The sequence below is a fragment of the Talpa europaea genome (genome assembly GCF_964194135.1).
Source record: "Talpa europaea genome assembly, chromosome: 9".
NCBI lineage: Eukaryota > Metazoa > Chordata > Mammalia > Eulipotyphla > Talpidae > Talpa > Talpa europaea.
In genome coordinates, this window is record NC_140076.1 from 47,788,871 (window position 1) to 47,807,162 (window position 18,292).

General features: G+C 37.8%; 1 protein-coding gene across 6 annotated transcripts in view; it reads left to right on the top strand.

Moving 5' to 3' along the window:
- Positions 1 to 2,714: 2,714 nt before the first annotated feature.
- The window catches only part of USP33 (ubiquitin specific peptidase 33), a gene marked incomplete at its 3' end in the record, with an annotated part of 33,171 nt that continues 17,593 nt past the window's right edge, over positions 2,715 to 18,292 (top strand). For all 6 annotated transcript variants that reach the window (XM_084241904.1, XM_084241905.1, XM_084241908.1 and 3 more), the window contains exons 1-9: positions 2,715 to 2,945; positions 3,128 to 3,181; positions 3,592 to 3,654; positions 5,324 to 5,476; positions 8,802 to 8,904; positions 9,381 to 9,450; positions 10,975 to 11,088; positions 13,865 to 13,943; positions 17,081 to 17,498. In XM_084241904.1, the coding sequence (XP_084098030.1) occupies positions 2,865 to 2,945; positions 3,128 to 3,181; positions 3,592 to 3,654; positions 5,324 to 5,476; positions 8,802 to 8,904; positions 9,381 to 9,450; positions 10,975 to 11,088; positions 13,865 to 13,943; positions 17,081 to 17,498 (1,135 nt within the window). In that variant the 5' untranslated portion in view covers positions 2,715 to 2,864. The remainder of the gene's footprint in view (positions 2,946 to 3,127; positions 3,182 to 3,591; positions 3,655 to 5,323; positions 5,477 to 8,801; positions 8,905 to 9,380; positions 9,451 to 10,974; positions 11,089 to 13,864; positions 13,944 to 17,080; positions 17,499 to 18,292) is intronic.

Here is an 18,292-nt window from a genome sequence, read left to right on the forward strand (position 1 = left end):
GTTTTCTGTTGCTATGTTGTCAAGTTCATTATTCTTTTGCTTTGTCTTAATCTGCTTTTAATCTCATTCACTGTATTTTTCACCTTGGGCTTTTTTTTTTTTTTTTTAACATTCGGAAACTGTCTTTCATGTCTCTAACACATGATTCCTTCATCTGTGTTATTTCGGTAACCTTTTTTCTCTCCTCCTCACTGTGGGTCAAATTTTCCCGTTTGTATGTCTTATAATAGTTGACTGAATGCTGGACATTGTGATTTTTACTTTGTAGGTGATGGGATTGCACATTCCTTTAAATGTCCTTGAGCTTTGTTTTGGGACACAATTAAGTTCCTTGGAACAGCTTGACCCTGTCAGACTTGCTTTTGAGCTTTTTTAAAAAAAGGCAGAACCAAAGTAGACTTTAGAGATTTTTTCCCATTACTGAGGCAAGTACTCTTCTGAGTACTCATTTTTTTTTTTCCTCTCTCTATCTAAAGTCTTTCAACTTTGCCTGATAGAAGCACAAACAGATTTGTGTCAGCTTTGAAAATTCTTTTAACTGGACCTCCCTGGTAGCCTAGGGGTTGTCTCAGCACTATCACCAATTGTAACCTTTATAGCTACAGCATGAGTTTGATCCCCAGCCTGGCAACTAATCCACATGGCATAGCAGACCTCTCCTGTCTCACCTGCTGCTCCCCTCAGCAGTGTATTTCAGTGAATCTGTCTCTGGGGAATCCTCTCACCTCTCAAACCTCTTGCCTACACCCCTGTTCTTCTATGCATAAATAAATGAATCTAAAAAAAATTCTTTTAACAATAGTAGGTCTTTGAATAATGTTTTTATTCACCATCATTTCATTATAACATTGATGAAAAATAAAGATAATGCTGCCTGACATTGACTGAAATGAGTTTTTTGTTGGACCTGCTTTTTTTATACTTTTTTTTGTTAAAATTTGTAGATACCAAGAACTGATTAACAGTGTTGAGTGCTTACTGTACATTGTTCCAGCAGTTCTTTTTTTTAACAAACTGTCTTTTTTTTTTTTAATAGAGGCATGTTTTATTTATTTGTTTGTTTGCTTTGTTTATACATGCACTGGGTACAGTCAGAAGCGTGGGAGAGTGAGAGAATTCACCAGAGCGGGGAGCAGAGCAGGCAGAAGGACCGAAGTACACTGCTGAGGGGAGCAGTGGGTGGCAGGAGAGGTCTGCGCGCCATGTGGGACCCTCCTCCAGTGGCCGGGGAGCAGCCGGGGATCAAACCGATGCCGCAGAGGCCGCGGGCAGCTTCGCAACCCAGCGCTCATCCGCTGCACCACTGGGGAGGCTCTGTTCCAGCAGTTCTTAACTACTACTATGATACTTATTTTAGAATTTTTTTTTTAATCAGGTAATATTGGTCTGCAATACTGTTTGTGATTTAGGGGAATAGGTTCATACCTTTTCAGATGTATGTCACTATACCAGACTCACCACCAAAGCACCCATAATCCTTTATGAAAGAACATTGCACCTTCTTCCTCCCTTTTTCTCTACTGTCACTACTATTATTCTCAATTCTGTAGTCATATTTCTAGGAACTATTTTGGTTTAGTTTGATCTGTTCCTTTGTTTTCTCTGTATTCCACATATGAGTGAAATCATCTGGTATTTGTCTTTCCGACTTATGTTACTTATTAGCTGAAGAACTAGTAGTAGACTTCTGCAAATCTCCAAAGTTCATTTGTCCTCTGTTCAGTTTTTTTCTGTTATTCTGCCCTATGAATTCTATTCTGCCTTGGTCTCCCTGAATTCTCAATGCTGTCTCTTCAATTCAAGGAGACTGCTGGCCTCTGTTTAGGAGTAAGATGTGAGACTTTACTGGCTATATTTAAAATATATATGTAAAGGGATGCTGCAGAATGCCTAATAAAATTATAAACAAGTGTGTATGTATATATACCCAAGACACATACACTTGACATTGCTACTTCATATAATCTTTATAATAACCCTTTAAGATAGGTATGCCATGGTGCTCCAGATGGTATCCTCCGGTCTATTTGACTCCACAGCTCTTGCTCTCACCCATAAGATAGATTCAAATTCCTGTTCTGCCAAAAGCTAATTATGCAAACTCAGTCAAGTTTGCTGCTCTTGGCTTTATATACAAGTGAAAATGATAACTACCTCAGAGTTGTTAAAGAGACCATATGACATTGTGGTTCTCAACCTGGGTAATTTTGTCCCCTAGAGGACATAACTTGACACAGTCTAGTCACCTTGCTTGTCAAAGCTAAAACTGGTGGTGCAAATGTTCTGGTGTCTAGTGGGAAGAAACAAGAATGCTGTTAATGATCTTATGATGCACACAAGTCTCCACAACAAAGAATTATTTGGCCCAAAGTGTAAATGGTGGAAGTGTAAATGGGGAAACTGATATAAAATGACTGACTATATTACTAGGGTAACAAGCAGTTTCATTTACATCATCAATAGTGGTTGTTGCCAGCATGAAAATGAAGCTCTCCATTTGAATATCCTTTTTTTTTCCCAAATCCTATTCCAACCTAAGCATTAATATTTTTTAAAGGACAATACTTAAATGATTTGAATTTTTTCCTTTTATTTAGCTATAGGAAATGAAATGGGAGGCAGCAAAAGTGATGGGGGACTGTATAGTCCTCTGATATTCAAAGTAAATTCAATTATGAACTTAATCTCTACATATTTGAAAATACACTCTTATGTAGAACAAACTTATAAACATGTATACTCAATTTATCTTTTATTTTAATCACTTTCAACATTAGCATTTTATGTTAACTTTTTGGTTGATTTCCCTGTAGGTCATACCACATTTGGATAGTCTTGGGAAACTGGAAAAAATTTCTAACAAAATGTCAACTTTTCGAAATCATTGTCCGCATTTGGATTCAGTTGGTGAAATAACGAAAGAAGATTTAATACAAAAATCTCATGTAAGAAATAGGTTTATTTTCTTCCTTAAAATCACATACTTTTCTCTCAAATATGTTTTTTATAAAATGCTACAATACTCTATGTTCAAGAGTTCTAGCTTTTTTATTTATGATGTTAGAGAATTGTATGTGTTTGGTTGTGTCAATCTAATGATAATTATATATGATTTTACCTTTCATAGGGAAGTTGTCAGGATTGTAAAGTCAGAGGACCAAATCTTTGGGCATGTCTAGAGGTATGTATCTTTTTTCTCAAGTTTGAGGATAGGAAAATTTAGATCAAAATTTGATAATAAAATTTTTTTGACTAAAGGTTTTCATAAAAACATTTTTAAAAGATCATCATTAATAGCATTTAAACTTCAACCCCATGTTTTTTAAACTTGCAGTGCTTTAGCAGAGTTTTGGTAAATCAGTAAAATATTTTATGCTTGTCTTCTATTAGAAGTGACATAGCTTTTAGCTTAGAAATATTTTGGCTTTATTTTGTACTTAGTACCTTTGGGTTAAAATAACTCACTATGGAAAGCTATTTAATCATCAAGCTAAAATGTGTGATCAAAAATTATTGTAAATATATTTGTATTGCTGTCATTGTAAATTTACATATTATGCTTTATTTTCCTTTTTTTATAATTATTTATAGAAGAGATGCTCATATGTTGGCTGTGGTGAATCACAAGTAGATCACAGCACCATACATTCTCAGGTATGTATATAGAAAATTTTCGTGCAATACATTTTCAAAAGAGAGCCTGTAAGAAATGGAAAGCAAATATAACATTATTAATTCAAACTATAATTCAAAACTTCTCATGTATGAGTTAAACCTTAGCTTATATTCTCTAAAAGGTGGGGAGCAGAATTGCTAAGGTCAATATTAAAATGACATAATTGGGCCTCCTTGGTGGTGCAAGAGTTTAAGACGCATCCTGTGAAGCTGTCTGCAGTCACTGCAGCACGAATTCGATCTCAGACCAGGGAGCTACCCACATGGTGCAGCTGACCTCTCCTGACTTGCCTGCTGCTCCCCTCAGCAGTGTATTTCAGTCAGCCTGCCTGTTCTGTTCCCCACTCTGTCTCTGGTGAATCCTCTTACCCCTTGCACCTCTGGTATGTACCCCAGTTCTTGTGTGCATAAATAAATTAAAAAAAAAATGAAGACAGGTGCCTCCCTGGTGGTCCAAGGGGTTAAGTCTCAGCCCTATGAAGCTATCTGCAGCCACTGCAGCACAAATTTGATCCCCGGTCAGGGAGGTGACCCATATGGCACAGCAGACCTCTCCGGTCTCTCAGTCTCACCTTTGCAGTGTATTTTAGTTAATTCGTCTGTTCTGCTCTCCATTCTGTATCTGGTGAATCCTCTCACCCCCTCATACCTCTGGCCTGTACCCCAGTTCTTGTATGCATAAATAAATAAATCTTAAAAAAAAAGAGGACATAATTAAAAGATTAACTATTTGAGAAATATATCTCCAGATATATGGAGATGATAGCCAAAATAGTAGGAATACATGGAGGTTGAAGTCAAGAGTAGATGCCTATCTAGCCTTATGACAAGACCTGGCTAACTCTTAAACCTCAACTCATATTACCTTATGCTGCACATCCTTCTAACTGAAGTCCCCTCTCTACTTCCCATCATTGTTTGGTGCTTGTATGTTTTTATGGTATTACGTAAAGCTCCTATTCTAAACTGTAAATTCCTTGAGTTGACCTACCTTTTTTGTATTGATATCTCTGCAGCCTTATTTATTCTCAACCAGGGTTCCGCAAGAGAATGAATTAAGTGTCAATGCCCAAGACTCTTAGGCATTGTTGTTCATAATTAATTTACATTTTTTTCTGTGCATGCAGAATAATATTCCTATATACTGTTTTTGGAAGAATTGAGAAAATAGTCATTCCAATACTTTTCTATAGGACATAAAATTCTCTTGTGGAAATTAAGTTGAGAAAGACTGGAGTTATATTTATTCAAGATTATTTGTTATTGCTTGAGATGTTCTGTGCTTCAACTCATGTCATCTGCGTTCTTGTAACATTTTGATGTCTTAGAATAGTTACTGTTTTCTTGTCATATTTTCTCATATTACACTTATTTGCTATCTACAAAGCAGAGTCATTACGCTGTTTTATTTACTTTTATAGTGAATAGTGATGAAAAATGACAACAGAGTAACTTCTAGAGTAGGCTTAGCTATTATTCTTCAACAGTTTGTCTAAGAACAGTTTTTTGGCATTCTACTTTAACTCTTCTCTTTTGAGTGTATTGTTATTAATCAAAGACCAGCAGTTTAGTTTCTCAGATTTCTTAAAGTGTTTTCAATTGTACTTAATTTTGATTCTTCTTCTTCCTCCCTTGTGAAATTATACAGGAGACAAAGCATTATCTAACTGTGAACCTTACCACTCTTCGAGTCTGGTGTTATGCTTGCAGCAAAGAAGTATTTCTGGATAGGAAATTAGGAACTCAGCCTTCATCGCCTCATGTAAGACAGCTTCACCAAACACAAGAAAACAATGTTCAGGTAATAATCTAAATCCATTTTATTAAAATATTAGCGATTATCAGGTAATAATTTCAGAATTTGCCATTTGGTTGAAATTAAAAGTACCCTGGGGCCTCCCTGGTGGTGCAGGGTTAAGATGCAGCACTATGAGGCTACCCACAGCCACTGCAGCACAAGTTCAATCCCTGGCCAGGGAGCTGCCCAAATTGTGCGGCAGACCTCTCCTGGCTCACCTGCTGCTCCCCTCAGCAGTGTATTTTAGTAGATCCACCTGTTCTGCTCCCCACTCTATCTCTGGTGGATCCTCTCATCCCTCCCCCCAACCTCTAGCCTGTACCCCAGTTCTTGTATGCATAAATAAATACATCTTTAAAAAAAATAAAAACTTAAAAAAAAAACCCACAACTGGTTTAAATAGGAGAGGGGGTAGGCCTTTACTGATAGGAAATAACAAATATTAGAATAACAAATACTAATTCAGCTCCTATCCCCTAATCCTTCCCCACTCCAATTTATTAATTACTATGAACATTTTACTAATTTCTTAAAAACTGCGTAGAATATATAATCTTTGCAGATTCTATATTATGATATGTAATACAGATATGTATAGACTAACAAAAATTGATTACTTAATTCTTAGGCTTTCCAGTCATATAAAAATAGGAAAAGGGAAACAAAATATTAGTTGACTTCCAACTTACTCTGATCATCATTTATTCTGTGTGATTTAATTAACACATTAGAGAGTTTTTCTCAGGTGTATTATAGAAATCACGTTGTATTTCTATACTTGTTTTCCTTCATACTAAGTATAGAAAATATGTAACTTGTAGATTTTTCCCTTTTATCTTTGTATCACATTTGGATGTAGACATTTATAATAATAAATTTGCTTGCCCTACACATTACATAATTTAAGGTGACTGACTACATTTTAGATAAACTCTGCTTGTTACATACTTAGTCATAGTTGACTGGTTCTGGTTAATAAATTGCCACATTATTTTTCTCACATACCTATTTATCATCAGAAATGTGTTTTTTGAATGCCCTGGTAAATTGAAAATAAGTTTTCTTGCACCTGCTTATATTATTAACAGTGTCATAACTAAAAATTTAATTGTATCACGAACTTACAACAGTCTATAGAGCAATACTCAAAAGGTGGTTGAAAGAATAATTTCAGGGGCCTCCCCGGTGGTGCAAGGGGTTAAGACGCAACACTACGAAGCAAAGTGCAACCATTGCAGCATGAGTTTGATCCCTTGCCTGGGAGGTGACCCACACATGGCGCGGTGGACCTCTCCTGACTCGCTTGCTGCTCCCCTCAGCAGTGTATTTCAGTAGATCTGCCTGTTCTGCTCCCCACTCTGTCTCTGGTGAATCCTCTCACCCTCTTGCATCTCTGGTATGTATCCCAGATCTTGTAGGCATGGATCAATAAATCTTTAAAAATAATAATAATAATTTCAGTTTATAAAGAAGAAATACAGATAAAACACGTTGAGAAAATAATCATCACTAACTAAAGACAGGTAAGCAAAAGCTGTTATTTTTTGCTCTTTATGCCAAAGTAGATTAAGGCTCTAGCGATGTTGAATCTGGGTAAATAAATATACTGATCACTTTTCTGGTGGTTTTTATTTTTTTTTTTAAGATTTATTTTTCATTTATACAAAAGCTGGGGTACAGGGCAGAGGCACGGGAGGATGAGAGGATTCACCAGAGACAGAGTGGGGAGCAGAACAAGCTGATGGATCGAAAGCACTACTGAGGGGAGCAGCGGGTGCAGCAAGAGAGGTCTGCCGCGCCACGTGGGAATCTCCCTGGCTGGCCGGGAATCGAACCCACGCTGCAGAGACTGCAGACAGCCTCACAGTGTTGTGTTTAATCCGCTGCACCACTGGGGAGGCCCTCTGGTGGCTTTTAAATAGTTTTCTGGTGAGATATAATTACAAAACATTAAAGAAATATAATTTCGCACAATTTCATGATCCTGTATTAAAGAAATTACTCAAAAGAGAAAAATTATTTGTACATATTTCTTCAGTTATAAAATTTGTAGATTGTTTGAATCCCATTCATTAGCACTAGTTATAAAATAGAAAGCATACAGATGTCATTAATTAGGTTTTTTTTTAAAAAATATTTATTTATTTATACAAGCACTGGGTACAGTCAGAAGCGCGGGAGGGTGAGAGAATTCACCAGAGCCAGAGCGGGGAGCAGAGCAGGCAGAAGGACCGAAGTACACTGCTGAGGGGAGCAGCGGGTGGCAGGAGAGGTCTGTTATGCCATGTGGGACCCTCCTCCGGTGGCCAGGGAGCACCTGGGGATCGAACCGGCGCTGCAGAGGCTGTGGGCAGCTTCGCAACCCAGCGCTAACCACTGTGCCACCGGGGAGGCCCCATTAATTAGGTTTTTCAAGTAGAATTGTTTTCTAAGAGGTAAGATTTGAATTTTTTTTAAATCTATTTATTTATTTATACAAGCACTGGGTACAGTCAGAAGCGCGGGAGGGTGAGTGAATTCACCAGAGCCAGAGTGGGGAGCAGAGCAGGCAGAAGGACCGAAGTATACTGCTGAGGGGAGCAGTGGGCGCCAGGAGAGGTCTGCGCGCCATGCGGGACCCTCCTCCGGTGGCCGGGGAGCAGCCGGGGATCAAACCGGCACTGCAGAGGCTGCAGGCAGCTTCGCAACCCAGTGCTCAACCGCTGGGCCACCGGGGAGGCCCTGATTTTTTTTTTAGATACTCTTAATTATATCTAACTCTTTTCAATGTATTTATCTTCCACTTTTTTTTTTACTTTTGTGGGTTTTTTAATTTATTTTATTTTTTACATCATTTTTCATTTTTTGCACAATGTATGCATTTTCATCTTGGTTATATTCCCCATACAATTCCCACCCCCCCTTATTTTGACCCTAATTCCTCCTCCCCTGCTGCACCGTTTGGGTAGCTCCCTGGCCAGTCAGGAATCGAACTCGTGATGCAGTGGCTGCATACAAACACTGGGGTACAGACCAGAGGTGTGGAGGGTGAGAGGATTCACCAGAGACAGAGTGGGGAACAGTACAGGTGGATGGACTGAAATACACTGTCGAGGGGTAGCAGGCGAGTCGGGAGAGGTGTGCTGTGCCATGTGGGTAGCTCCCTGGCCGGCCAGCAATTGAACTCGTGATGCAGTGGCTGCGGACAGCTTCATAGGTTGCATGTTAACCCCTTGCGCCACCAGGGAGGCCCCCCAACATCTCAATTTTTAGAGTGTAGATGTTGTATAGGATAAATATTTTCTAACCTAAGGGTTTATTCAAGTCTTTTTTTTTTTCAATTATTAAGGATTTTAAAATACCCAGTAACACAACATTAAAAACGCCTCTGGTTGCTGTGTTTGATGATCTGGACATAGAAGTAGAAGAAGAAGATGAACTTAAGGCAAGAGGTAACATAATTTTCTTATACAACATTCCCTTGGATGGCACTGCCCATTTCTTTAAGAAACTGTTAATGTGAAAAATTAAGAGTCTAGAGGTAAAAGATTCTACAAAAAAAAGATTATGAAATTTGGACTAGTAAAATTATATTTGCGTAACAGGAAAATGACAACTTTAGATGATGGTTGGTTTCTCTACCATTACTTTACCAAAGCCCCACAATTTTTAGTGTAAACTGTATATAATTTAGTATAAATTTTCTGTTTTGTAATTGATATAAGTAAATTTTAATAATCTAAGTGTATATTTAATTATCTAAAAACTAACACTGGTATAAGTCTAACCTTTGTGAGTTGTTCAAGTTTCTATTTTATAATTTGGGAACCATAGTAACTGTCATATGCAGTTAAATATTTAGTGAACACATGCAAAATTGAGTATTGTATTATTGAATGATGACATAATTTATAATTTTTCTTAATAGGTCTTACAGGATTGAAAAATATTGGAAATACTTGTTACATGAATGCTGCTTTGCAGGCTCTTTCTAATTGGTACGTAGAGAAGTTAATTTTGTTTGTGTATTTTTTTTAAAGTCACTCTATGAGCAAAAATCCATGCTTCCTGTAGTATGCTTTAAAACAGTGCAGGAATGAGAGGAGAACAAAAGAAATATAAAAAATAGCAATATGAGAAAACAATTCTTTTCAGTGTTTCTAGCCAACAGGATTCCATAAAATAAAATCCCTGGCTATCCTTCATTTCTCATAACCCTCAACACACAGAGTCATTTTTTGTTTGTTTGTTTAACTTTCTGAAATGCTGCCATTTAGAAAATGTGAATTAATTAAAACTAAGTGTTTAAATGTTCCTGAAAAAGTTATTTCTTCTGGGTTGGCACATAAATCATTCTTGTCTGAATGGGGGATGTTTTATTTTGACCTCTTGTTCATTAGGCTGCTTTCCTAGCATACATTGTAGGTTATCTAATGTTTTTGAGCAAGCTGGGTTTTTTTTTTTTTAACATTTAGAATCTTAGGAACTTGAACTAATTTATTCCTAAAATCACTTTTATTTCAGAGATCCTATAAAAATATTTTGTTTTCCTGTAGGTGGACAGTCTTTAATAAAACATTCATCTTTTTTTCTTAATCATAGTTCTATAAAGTAGGTAGGGACAGTATGGAATGTTATGTATATGTCTGTTCGGTCCATGTGGTCTAATATGTAATTTAAAACCAGTGTTTTCTGATTGATAGTGCATGCTTTTTCCTTTTTTCGTTTTCTGCTTGTATGGCTATAGTTTTCGGATAATCAGTGTAGAGCAGGCCAGGAATTGGTCCTTTGGCCAGTTATTTTCCTGTAACTGAATGATTCATGGAGGTTCCCTTAAGCTAATTCATAAAAGACTATAATGCCTTATAACTGGTTGTTAACTTGAGCACCAGATGGACGGTAGATAGCATGGCTACTTACTGGGATGTAGAAGCATGGAAGAAGAGCAAATTCCTTTGAAAATTAAATGTTGAACATGTTAAATTTGAGATGTCCATGACAGCCATCAGTCTGGACATTTGATATTAATCTGTAGTTTAGATTTGACTGTCATTGGCATATGTGTGAAAATTTAGAGGGAAAAGTATGTAAGGAAGAGAGGAAAAGTGATTGGATCAAATGCTGAGCAATCTAAAAATTGACATGTTTTATAGTTTAGATGTCTTACAAGAGCAGAAAGAGCAGTAAAGGGGGGTGGGTAGAGAGGTAAAGAAGCAAAGTAGAAAAGTGCATTACATGAATCAAGAGAAATGTTTAAAAATGAGATAAGTCACCTGTGACAAATAGTACTGAAACAGAACTGAAAGGTATCATCTGGATCTGGTAGCTAGCCTTGAGTACTCTGCTATGGTGGGGTCAAATCTGATATGAATGGGTTGAGCGGGAAAGAGTGAGGAGCTATAAAAGGATGCAAAAAAATACTAGCAACAGGGCTATATGTGCTTTCAATTCATTGAATGATTAGAAGTCAGTCAGTACTGAGCTTGATTCCACTCTAATATATTTTTTCTTTTTTAAATTAGTCCACCATTGACACAGTTTTTCCTTGATTGTGGAGGACTTGCTCGAACAGATAAGAAACCAGCCATTTGTAAAAGTTATCTCAAACTGATGACAGAACTCTGGCATAAAAGCAGGTGTGTACTTATATTTGTGGGGTTTTTATAACTTTTTAAAATAAATATAATAAATACTAAGAGGAATCAGGTCCATTTAGAGCGGAAAGAGTAGAAGAGAAACAGATTTGGGCCAAGTTCAGTTTTGGGCATGTTACATTTGAAATTGAACATCAAATACCAGTATCTTGATTGGTGATACAATGTGGAACTGCTAATGCTGCTGTTACTGAAACTTTATTTTTAATACAGGAATTAGCATTCTTACAACACTAAAATCAGACCATAGATAATCAGATGCTCATTTTTCTGCTTATATGCATTTGCTATAAAGTGTATCATTAGTAAAATAATTGCTTGCTGTCATGTTTCACTAAATTTATTTTAGAACTATTTTAAAAATTGCTTTTACCATTAATACTTTTTTGTGGCCTTAAGAACTGCCTGTAGGAGAGTAGTCACCAAAGCTATAGTTTTTAAACCTTGCTTTTGTAGTCAGACTAAACATTTCTAGAGTGTATATAATGGAGAAAGGAAAGTTGCTTCAACAAGCGATGCTGGGAAAACTAAAGCCACATGCCGAAAAGTGAAACTAGACCACTTTGTTATGCCATGCACAAAAATTAGCTCAACATGGATTAAAGACTTGGATGAAAGACTAGAAGCCAAAGAAGAAAAATATTCTGTAGTTGATTAAAGTTTTAACATTATTACCTTCTTAAATGCTTCAGGTAGGAGGTATTTAATTTCCTACTAACAGTATTTAAGTTAAATGAAAATTTGTTTCTACTGTCAATTCAGTATGCTAAAAACAAAACAGGATAGGTTTTTTTTTTTTTTTAAGATTCATTTATGCGTAGAAGAACTGGGGTGTAGGCCAGAGATCTGAGGAGGGGAGTGAGTGGATTCATCAAAGACAGAGTGGAGAGCAGGACAGACCGATTTACTGAAATATACTGCTAAGGGGAGCAGCAGGCAAGACAGGAGAGGTCTGCTGGCCATATGTGGGTTAGGTCTTTGGGGATTGAACTCAGGCCACAGGGGTGATGATAATGCTGAGACTTAACCTCTGTGCCACCAGAGAGGCCCCCAAAACAAGATAGTTTTATTTTACTTTTTAAAAATTAATTTTAGAGCCTCCCTGGTGGCGCAAGCAGTTGAGACGCAACCAGTGAAGCTGTCCCCAGCCACTGCAGCACGAGTTTGATCCCCAGCCAGGGAGCTACCCATATGGCACAGCAGATCTCTTCTGACTCGCCTGCTGCTCCCCTCAGCAGTGTATTTCAGTCAGCCTTCCTGTTCTGTTCCCCTCTCTATCTCTGGTGAATCCTCATACTCTCCACACCTCCCGCCTGTATCCCAGTTCTTGTATGCATAAATAAATAAATCTTTAAAAAAAATTATTTTATTATTTATGCATACAAGAGCTGGGATATAGGGTAGAGGTGCAGGAGGTGAGAGGATTCATCAAAGACAGAGTGGGGACAGAACAGGTGGATTGACTAAAATACACTACTCAGAGGAGCAGTGGGTGAGAGGAGAGGTCTACTGTGCCATGTGATTAGCTCCCTGGTGGGGCGGGGGGTGGGGGGATCAAATTCATGCTGCAGTGGCTAGAGATAGCTTGATAGCACTGAGACTTTAACCCCTTGTACTACCAGGGAGGCCCCCAAAAGAGTAGCTCTTTTGGCATGTGAAAGTAAATGTCATTCACATCCCTGACATTAAAGGATCAGAATCCTCTGTTACCCTATAGGGTAATATTCAGTGCTGCCACAGTCTTAATGTTTCTAAGTTCCTTTCTGCACAGGTAGAACTAGCCCTTAACTATGTTCAAACTCCTTTGTCTTGAAATTGTACTTTAAACTCACTATTTCTGGAAATTTACTTTAGACATTTTACAGAATTCTAAGTGATTAAATCTCATGCTTTTGGTTTACTTTCATTTTTGTTTCCATGGGTATTTGATGGTTGATTTTAAAATTTTATTTTGATTGTGAACCAGGTATACTTATATTTAATTTTAATTATTCTGGCATAGGACTTTTTTTTTTTTTTTTTTGTGGGACCCTCGCCGGTGACCGGGGATTGAACTGGCGCTGCAGAGGCTGCAAGCAGCCTCGCAATCCAGTGCTCAACCACTGCGCCACCGGGGAGGCCCTGGCATAGGAGTTTTTTTTTTATTTAATAGAATAGGACTTTTTTTTTTTATTTAATAGAGGCATGTTTTTATTTATTTATTTGTTTGTTTGTTTGTTTTGTTTTGTTTATACATGCACTGGGTACAGTCAGAGGCATGGGAGGGTGAGAGAATTCACCAGAGCCAGAGCAGGGACCAGAGCAGGCAGAAGGACCGAAGTACACTGCTGAGGGGAGCAGCGGGCGGCAGGAGAGGTCTGCGCGCCATGTGGGACCCTCCTCCGGTGGCCGGGGAGCAGCTGGGGATTGAAGCGGTGCTGCAGAGGCTGCAGGCAGCTTCGCAACCCAGTGCTCAACTGCTGCGCCGACGGGGAGGCCCTGGCATAGGACTTTTAATTAAAATTCTGTTTGAAGTAATTAAGTAATTAGAAGAGTTTTTACAAAATTATACAGTGAAGCATTATTTCATTAGGGAGGAGAGCAATAAAATAAAGCTTAAACATGAGGACTAGCAGTTTTGATGAGTCTGTGCAACTTAGTATGGAACAATTTTGAATGTTTTTTTAAAACACAGGTACTTTTTAATTGAATTCTTGATTCCAGTTTCTAAAATAAAAACTAGAATGAAGTTTCTCATTAAAAATCTTACCTTCTTCAGGCCAGGATCTGTTGTACCTACTAATCTGTTTCAAGGAATCAAAACAGTAAATCCAACATTTCGAGGGTATTCTCAACAGGTAAGTCTTTTTTAAAAAAAAAAAAGATTTATTTATTCATACAAGAACTGGGTTATAGCACAGAGGTGCGGGGTGGTGAGAGGTGAATGGGGGACAGAACAGGCAAACTGACTGAAAGACACTGCTGAGGGGAGCAGTGGGCGAGACGGGAGGTTTGCTGTGCCATGTGGGTCACCTCCCTGGCCGGCTGTGGATTGAATTTATGCTGGAGAGGCTGCGGATAGCTTCATAGTGCAGTGCTTAACCCCTTGCATCACCAGGGAGGCCCTCTATTTTATTTTATTTTTTTTAATTATTTTTTTTAAATAATAAATTTTATTTTTATATTCCCCCATACAATTGCAAACCCCCCATTCTGACCCCAATCCCTCCCCTCCCGGCCCCCACCCTCCAAAAAGTGTCTCTGGTTCATAGTTTTTTGTTGATTTTGATTTTCACTTTCTTATAGTTATTCATTTTCCTGGTCCCTTATTTAAGTTTTCTAGATTCCTGCGATGAGTGAGACCATCCGGTATTTTTCTTTTTCTTTTTGGCTTATTTCGCTGAGCATGATCCCTTCCAGCGCCATCCATGTTGCTGCAAATTGCATGTGTTTATCTTTTTTGAATGCTGAGTAATATTCCATGGTATATATGTACCACATCTTCTTGATCCAGTCATCTATTTTTGGGCATTTGGGCTGTTTCCAAAGCTTAGCTATTGTAAATAGTGCTGCTATAAACATAGGGGTGCAGGTGTTCTTTGGAATTGATGTTTCTGTGTCCTTTGGGTAAATACCTAGGAGTGGAATTGCTGGATCATATGGAAGCTCTATGTTTAGTAGGTCCAGAAATCTCCACACAGCTTTCCATAGTGGTTGGACCAGTTTGCACTCCCACCAACAGTGCAGAAGAGTTCCTTTTTCTCCACAACCTCGCCAACATTTGCTGTTGCTAGTTTTTTTAATATGTGCCATTCTCACTGGTGTAAGATGGTATCTCATGGTAGTTTTGATTTGCATTTCCCTGATTACAAGTGATGATGAACATTTTTTCATATGTCTGTTGGCCATTTGCATTTCCTCTTCAGAGAAGTTTCTTTTTAGCTCTTCTGCCCATTTTTTGACTGGATTATTTTCTTTGTTGTTGCTGAGTCTCGGCCCTCTATTTTAAAGAAATTCTTCAATACGTTTTTGCTTTATATTACAGTATGTTCCAAATTTTATTTTTCACAAACTGCTAAGAAATTGTACCAAAGTAAAATTTAAGAATTTTCTTTTTTTTATTTTCTTTTCCTTTTTTTTTTTTTTTAAAAAGATTTATTTTATTTATACAAGAATTGGGGTATAGGCCAGAGATACAGGAGGGTGAGAGAAATTCACCAGAGACAGAGCGGGGAGCAAAACAGGCAGATGGACCAAACACACAGCTGAGGGGAGCAGCGGGAGAGACAGGAGAGGTCTGCTGTGCCATGTGGGTATCTCCTTGGCCGGCCGGGAATCGAGCCTGCGCTGCAGAGGCTGCTGACAGTTTCACAGTGCTGTGCTCAACCTGCCACCAGGGAAGCCCTAAAATTTAGAATTTTCTTATCTGACTCTGAAAATTCTTATATTAATTTTTATACTTACATTACTATATAAAGAGTCCACTTCTGGGCTTCCTAATCCATTTCATTGCTCCGCGTTGCTTTGAATTATACCAATGGCAGTTTTATTTATTGTAGCTTTTTATGTAATACCTTTCAGCATTAATCCCTAGCCCTCATATATTTTTATTTTTCAGTGAATACTTACTCTCTCTTCATTTTTTCCAGTGTAAATTCTTGAATCACTAGAGGTTTGTTTTTTTTTAAAGATTTATTTATTTATTTATACAAGCACTGGGTACAGTCAGAAGCGCGGGATGGTGAGAGAATTCACCAGAGCCAGAGCGGGGAACAGAACAGGCAGACTGATGAAGAAATACACTGCTGAGGGGAGCAGCGGGCATTGCAGGAGAGGTCTGTTGCGCCATGTGGGACCCTCGCCGGCAGCCGGTAATCGAACTGGTGCTGCAGAAGCTGCGGGCAGCTTCGCAGCCCAGCGCTCAACCGCTGCACCACCAGGGGAGGCCCACTAGAGGTTTTTTTTTAAATATTTATTTTTGTGTAGAAAAGCTGGGGTATGGGCCAGAGGTAGGGGGGGTAAGAGGTGTGAGGATTCACTGGAGACAGAGTGGGGAGCAGAGCAGGCAGATTGACTGAAATACACTGCTGAGGGGAGCAGCAGGTGAGACAGGAGAGGTTTGCTGCACCATGTGTGGGTTAGCTCCCTGCCTGGGATAGGGATTGAACTCAGGCCATTCTGGTGATAGTGCTGAGACCTTTAACCCCTAAGCCACCAGAGAGGCTGTGATTTGGTAGGTGTGATTTGGAGTCAGTGAATTTTTTTAAATAGCACTACAGATTGGTCAGTATATTTTTTTGAGATATCAAGATTGGATAAAGATTTAATTTTATACTGAATTTATAAAATATCTGAATTTAGGACATTTCTCTGAATTCTAATTGTCATAAAAGGCAAAGTCTTGTTTGTTAAATGCCTATTCCATCCAATTTAAAAGTTTGTGAATTAATTTTATGTAAATTTTTTTTTAAGGTGTGTTTTACATTGTTGGTTGTATTTTGGAAGTATGGGGTCACCCCTTCAAGGTGTACATCAGCATGTACACCCACCACTCAGGCACCTGTATTCCACCACCATATTCCTTTGTGTTCCTGCCTCACTTTATTTTCACCCCTCCCCTTCGCATTCCTTTGGATTCCTCAGTTTTAGTATCAGCTTTCAAAGGTTAGTTTTTAAGTTTAGTTTTGTCTGAGCCTTTGTTTGGTTTCTCTATATTTCACTTATTAGTGACATCATCAGGTTTTTTTTTTAAGCAGCAGTTCTAAAAGTTACCTCCAGATTATCTTCAGTCTATTAATTGCTTTTGTTTCATTTATATATTATTAGACGTTAGTGTTTTCTACCTTTCCAAAGCCTTATGTTCTACAACTTGATATTTCCTCGGTGTATTGCTACACATTTAGAAAGTTTTAATTACTGTATTCTATGTTTTCCTTTAAGTTTCTGTATACACATATTTTTTGTGGCATGGTAATACGAGTGTTACTTCCATTAGGATGCTCAAGAGTTCCTTCGATGTTTAATGGATCTACTTCATGAAGAATTGAAAGAGCAGGTCATGGAAGTAGAGGAAGATCCTCAAATTATAGCGACTGAGGAAACCATGGAAGAAGACAAGAGCCAATCAGATGTAGATTTTCAGTCCTGTGACTCTTGTAGCAGCAGTGATAAAGCAGACAATGAAAATGGCTCCAGAGGCTTTTCTGAAGATAATAATGAAACAGCAATGTTAATTCAAGATGATGAGAACAATTCAGAGATGTCAAAAGATTGGCAAAAAGAGAAGATGTGCAATAAGATTAATAAAGTAAATTCTGAAGGAGAATTAGATAAAGATAGAGACTCTGTGTCAGAAACAGTTGACTTGAACAACCAGGAAACTGTAAAAGTGCAAATACACAGCAGAAATTCAGGTGACAATTTAATAATTTGATCTTGAAAATGGCAGAGTATTGTTTGTAGATGATACACTTAAAATATTATATTTGTATTTTATGATTACATTTCTGATTTCACCATTTTCTGATATTTTTTGGCTGGCAAAATTTAGCATGACATGTTTCTAATTCATATATTAGTGTTCACAATTTATATTTAGCATGCTAAACATGAAATAGAATTACTAATAGCTTTAACTGAATATCTCATACGTAGCATTTGACATTACAGTCATACTAATTTGAAGAAAGCTGGAGTTAAACTGGTTGTTACATTTGGACTTCCTAACTAGTAATTACAGTTCAGCAATATTTGCACAGAAATATTAAGTTAAAGTCATTTAAAAGCAAATTCTGTTGAGATTTTAGGAAAAGCAAAATAACCCAAACTGCAATTTTATAATCTTATATGTACTATTAGATTTACATTGCTGTCATTGGAATCTCATCAGCTATGAAATATTTGGAACATATATATATAGTTTTTTAAGATTTATTTTTTTGTATGTATACAAGAACTGGGTTGTAGGCCAGAGCTGTGCAGGATGAGACATAGGAGCAAAATAGGCACATCTACTGAAATATACTGTTTAGGGTAATAGCAGGCAAGACGGGAGAGGTCTGCTGTGCCATATGTGGATTATCTTCCTAGCTGAGAATCGAACTTAGGCCACAGTGGTGACAGCATGATAGTGCTGAGACTTAACCCCTACACTACCATGGAGGCCCTGGAATATATTTTGATGTAGAAGTTTAATTAACTTCAGTGA